Raw genomic sequence first — 6,000 nt, 5'->3', positions numbered from 1 at the left:
CCCTATAGAGAAATCCTTATTTCATAGTTGTGTGACCTTATGTTTCAAGAACGGCAGGAGACTGTAAACATCAGCTAATGCCACCCAGGAGTCTCTTTCTGCCACAGTAGTGCTCATCTGTCACTGCTACCAGGTCCAGAAGAAGACAATTTCTTCTATATTCCTTTCTTAATCTCTTGTGTATGACTCTCACATTGGCAGAGTTTAATTTTTTAAAAATGTTTATTTATTTATTTATGAGAGAGGGAGGGAGACACACACACACACAGAGAGAGAGAGAGAGAGAGAGAGAAGTGGGAGAGAGCACAGAATCTGAAGCAGATTCCAGACTCTGAGCTGTCCGTCTGAAGCCCAACACAGGGCTTGAACCCACAACCGTTGAGATCATGACCTGAGCCAAAGTCACACTTAGCTGAGCCACCCAGGCACTCACATTGGCAAAATTTAAAATGGAAACCTGCTGATAGGGTTTCTAGGATTTCAGCCCCTATGATGTGGGGAGAACTTAGAAGGATTGAGATGGTGCTGAGAATCAATACAAAATATCTGACACATCATGACTTTGCAAGGTGGAAACAATGTACTTGTGGTATGTAGGAATTGAAGATCTGGATACAGATTTGAAAACTATGCATGTTACAAATATCTTGGAAATTTTTCATACCTGAGTGAAGACTATTGATCTAGACACTAATATTACCAGAGATCACATACCCTCCAGTCAGCTTCCTCAGGGCACCCTTGACCTCCTTGTTTCTCAGACTGTATATGATGGGGTTCAACATGGGGGTGATGACACAGAAGAGCACGGAAACCAGAATATCCATGTCTAGGGAGTAACCTTCTCTGGGTCTGTCATAATTGAAGTTGGCTGTTCCATAAAAGACTACCACCACAGTGAGGTGGGATGCACAGGTAGAGAAGGCCTTGCTCCTGCCTTGAGCAGAGGGAATCCTAAGAATGGAAGAGATGATGAGGATGTAGGACACCCCAGTGAACAGGCAGGGGCTCAGGCCAATGGTGGCACTGGCCACATGGAGCACAGACTCATTGAGAGAGGTGTCTGAACAGGAGAGCTTCAGGAGCAGAGGAATGTCACAGAGAAAGTGGCTGATTTGGTTGGGCCCACAGAGAGTGAGTGTGGCTGCCAGCATCGTGTGTGTCACAGAATTCACCAGCCCACACAGCCAGGACCCAGTCACCAAGAAAACACAGACCTTCACATGCATGAGGACTGGATATTGAAGAGGGTGGCAAATGGCTACATAGCGATCATAAGCCATGGTGGCCAATAAGACACATTCAGTGCCAGCACATGTCACGAGGAAAAAAATCTGGGAAAGGCAGCCCTCATATGAAATGGTCTTCTTCTCCCGGAAGAAGTTCACCAGCATGACCGGGATGGTGGTGGATGTATAGCAGATGTCCAAGAAACTCAGGTTACTGAGGAAATAATACATTGGAGTGTGGAGAGCAGGACTGATTCTAGTGGCTGTTATTATGAGCATGTTCCCCAGGAGTGTTGTCAGGTAAATGAGCAAGAAAAGCAGGAAGAACAAGCCCTGTAGTTTGGGGTGGTTGGAAAATCCCAAGAAGATGAATTCAGTGACATCTGTCTGATTGTTCATTTCAAGTGGTGTCATAGCTACAAAACAATGAGAAAAATTAAAGCCTCATAAGAATGTACAAACAGCACCCCAAATTGGCACATTAACTTGCAAGGCCATGTCAAACGATGTTGGAGATAGAATGGTCTGGACTGTGGAGGGAGGCCTACAGGAAGACCTGTTGGGAGACCACAACTTTTCATTCCACAAATCCAGCCGTCTCAGGCCCAGGGACCTCCTACACAGTCTTGTGTGGCTTCTGGTGCATGAAAATAAGCAGAGACATGGTCAAAACCTACAATAAACTGATAATCCCTGTGTTCAAGTGAGTTCATCTCTCTCTGGCTTTGCAAAATCTTCCTCTTAACAGTGTATGCTTTGCTGCATTAAATTCTTTTTTTTAACAAATATTTTACTTTTTTAAGTAATATAATTGTGAAAAATTAAGAAAATGAAGAAAGAATAAAGAATAGAACCATTCACATGACCAATGCTACTGTTTAGTGTACTCCATTCTAGTCTCTTTTTCTATATATGAATCTTGATCTCTATTTATAGGCTTAAAATATTGGAAGCACAAATTCCCACAAATGCACTTTATCCTACTGTACAAAATAATTTAATATCTCATTTTTCAGTGAACATTAGATTGCTACCATTCCTTTTGCTATTTTAAACACTAGAATGAAAATTTTCATACATAAATATTTGTGAACATCTTTGATCTTTCAGAATAAAATTTCATTGATTTGTTTTCTATAAATTGATCTCATTTTTCTAAAAACATTTATATTTTAGGATTTATAAGATATAAGACATTTTAACCAGTCACATATACTACATAATTTTCCTCATAAAGGTAAAGTTTAGTAATCCAAAATTTATCCTCACTCAAATTTTACATATTTTCTGAAAAGATAATTAATGCAAGTACCAATTTTCTATTAAAGTGTCCATTCTAATCTCCAAGCCATTGTTGCAAATTGCAATTTCCATTTCTTTTTCAAACTGGGAGGTGAGATATCATAGTAGAAAGAGTGGGCTCTTGAGACAGATAGATGTGGATTGTAATCCTACATCTGTTGCTTACTAGATGGAGACAGTAGTTAAATTAGCTGATCTCAGTTCCTTAGTTTCCTCATTGTATTCTGATATTAATAGTACTCATCTTGTGGCTCTTGGAAAAAGTAATAGAAGATATTAAAAATCCTGTGCCCTTTATCAGGTTAGAAAGCCCCCTCTGTATCCCTGCTTTACTGACAGTTTCTATCATGAATAGAAACTGAATTTTGTCAAATGATTTTTCTTTCTTTATTGAAATTATAATGTATTTTTAAAATTTATTTATTTATTTTGAGACAGAGCAGGGAAGAGGGAGAGAGAGAGAGAGAGAGAGAGAATCCCAAGCAGGCTTTGCACCATTAGCATATTGCCTGATGTGGGGCTCAGACTCATAATCACAAGATCATGACCTGAGCCAAAATCAAAAGTCAGATGCTTAACTGATAGGCACCCCAAGATTATAATGTGTTTTATTTAGTCTGTTATTATGGTAAATTATATTGATTAAGTTTTTGAGTATTGAACTAGCCTTGCCTTCCTGGAATCAACCTCCATTGATTTTGATGTATTATCCTTTATATATACATATTGCTAGATTCAATTTGTTAGTATTTTGTTGAGGATTTTTGCATCAATATTAATTAGGGATGATATTGGTTTATAGTTTTCTCTTTTTTTCTATCTTTTTTTTGATCTAGAGTTTTCTTCTAATGTCTTTGTCTAGTTTTGTTATCAATTATCAGGGTAATACTGGTCTTATAAAATGTATTTGGAAGTTTCTCTTTTTTTATCCTCTTAATTTATTTATTGTTTTACCTTTTAGTAAAATGTTCTGGTGTTGCTCTAAGAATTACAAAATACATTGTAAATAATATGAGTCTACCTTCATATAATATACTACTTCAATGTAGTCTTAAGACCTTGTATTTCCAATTTCTCCCTTGCTTCCTTTTTACATATTTTACTTTTATATATGCTATGAACATGCACGGCATTGTTGCAGTTTTTGGTTTAAACTGCCTATTTTGAAAATTAAAAATAAAAGTGAATTTTATTTCACTCTCTTAGTTTTCTATGGCTGTCATAACAAATTACTACAAACTTGGTGATTTGAAACAAACAAAAATATTCACTCACAGTTCTGGGGCTTAGAGTTCTGAAATCAAGGTGTTAGCTCCCTCTGAAGGCTCTAACAGAGAATTCTTTTTTGCCCTTTCATAGTTTCTGGTGTCTCCAGGAAATCCTTGGTGTTCCTTGGCTTGTAGCTTTGCCTCTCACCACATGGCCTTCTTCCCTGTGTGTATCTCTGTGTCCTTTCCTTTTCTTGTAAGGACACCAGTCTTGGGATTTAGGGTCCACCTAATCTAGTATTACCTTATGTTGATTTAAATAATTACATATCCAAAGACTCTATTTCCAATAAGGTCACATTCTGAGGTTCTCAGTAGACATGAACTTTGGAGAGATAAGATTCAACCCAATACATTTACCTTCATTTAATGCATTTCTAACACTTATCATTGAGGATCCAGGTTTCTGACCTGTATCATAATCCTTTCTCTAAAGTGCTTTCATTAACATTTCTATTAGAATATGTCTACTGGCAAAGCACCTCTTCAGTTTTTGCTTGTCTAAACAATATGTTTATTTCTTTTTTTTTTTTAATTTTTTAATGTTTTATTTATTTCTAGGAGAGAGAGAGAGAGCGCGTGAGCAGGGGAGGGTCAGAGAGAGAGGGAGTCACAGACTCTGAAACAGGCTCCAGGCTCTGAGCTGACAGTCAGCACAGAGCCCGACGCGGGGCTCGAACCCACGAACCGCGAGATCATGACCTAAACGAAAGTCGGACGCTTAACCGACTAAGCCACCCAGGCGCCCCTGTTTATTTCTTTTAGTATTTAAAGGATATCTTTTCAGCTGACAGAATTTTTAAAAGGACTTTAAAAATGCCACACTATTGTCTTCTTGCTTGCATACTTTCTGATGAGAAGTCTGCTGTAATTCTTGTTCATGAGCCTCTGTAAGTTGGGTCTTTCCCTTCTAGCTGCCTTCAAAATCTTTTTTGTTTTTTGTCTTTATGGCAGTTTGAATATAATATGCCTAGGGTTTTGTAGGATTTTTAATTTTTATTTATTTATTTATTCATTTATTTATTTATTTATATTAATCATTCTTACCATTCTCTGAACTTCTCAATCTATCATAAGTTTTGGAAAATTATCAGCTGTTATCTCTTTAAATATATATATATTCTCTATTTATTCTGTCTCTTCCTTCTAGGATTCTAATAATCTGTATGTNCTTGTTTTTTGATTTAGGTAATTTCTATTGACCTATCTTCAAGTTCATGAATTCTTTCTTCAGCTATGTCAAGTCTACTGATGAAATTGCTAAAGGCATTTTTCATCTTTATTATAGTGTTCTTTATTTCTCACATTTCTATTTGATCTTTTCTTACAGTTTCCATCATTTTGCTGAAATCAACTGTCTGGTCTTGTATATTGTTTACTTTTTTAAAGGTTTGTTTATTTTGAGAGAGAACGTGTGCAAGAGAACAGGGTGGGGGCGCCTGGGTGACTCAGTCGGTTAACTGTCTGACTTATCTCAGGTCATGATTTCACAGTTCATGAGTTCAAGCCCCACGTTGGGCTCTGTGCTGACAGCTCAGAGCCAGGAGCCTGCTTCAGATTCTGTGTCTCCCTCTCTCTCTGCCCCTCCCTAGCTCTTTTTCTATGTCAAAATAAATTAAAAATTAAAAAAAAAAAGAAATTTAAAGAAGAGAGAGAACAGAGGAGGGGCAGAGAAAGAGGGAGAGAGAATCCCAAGCAGGCTCTTTGCTGTCAGCATGGAGCCTGACACATGGCTCAATCTTATAAGCTGAGATCATGACCTGAGCTGAAATCAAGAGTCAGGTGCTTAACTAACTGAGTTACCCAGGTGCCCCTATTGTTTACTTTTTCCATTAAAATGTCTAACCTATTGATCATTTTTATTTTTAAATTCCTTGTTTGATAGTCTTAATATCTGTCTCAAATCTGCATTTGGTTCTGATGTTTATATTGTCTCTTCGGAGTGTATTTTTCCTTATCTTTTTGTATACATTATAACTTTTATAACTTTTTGTTGAAAGCTGGACATGGATTGGATAGTAAATACTGAAGTATAAATTTATTTGTTTGGAGACAAATGTGTCTTTCTTTATACTAAATCCTTAGTGTGAGGATTAATCTAATAAGCAGCTGGACTGAGTTTCGGTCCATTTTTCCTATGGTCACCCTCAGTGAATACATGCTTCAGATTACTCTGATATTTTGTGTTTAGGGTTGTGGAC

General features: G+C 37.3%; 1 protein-coding gene across 1 annotated transcript; it reads right to left on the bottom strand.

Moving 5' to 3' along the window:
* Positions 1-683: 683 nt before the first annotated feature.
* On the bottom strand, positions 684-1,667 carry LOC144222731 (olfactory receptor 5V1-like). Its single transcript, XM_077753315.1, has one exon. The coding sequence runs from the start codon at positions 1,641-1,643 to the stop codon at positions 684-686; it is 960 nt and encodes a 319-aa protein (XP_077609441.1). The 5' UTR covers positions 1,644-1,667.
* Between the last annotated feature and the right edge of the window lie 4,333 nt (positions 1,668-6,000).

Source organism: Crocuta crocuta, unplaced genomic scaffold (genome assembly GCF_008692635.1).
Source record: "Crocuta crocuta isolate KB4526 unplaced genomic scaffold, BGI_CrCroc_1.0 scaffold620, whole genome shotgun sequence".
In the NCBI taxonomy this organism is placed as follows: Eukaryota; Metazoa; Chordata; class Mammalia; order Carnivora; family Hyaenidae; genus Crocuta; species Crocuta crocuta.
This window is presented reverse-complemented; position numbering and strand designations above follow the sequence as displayed.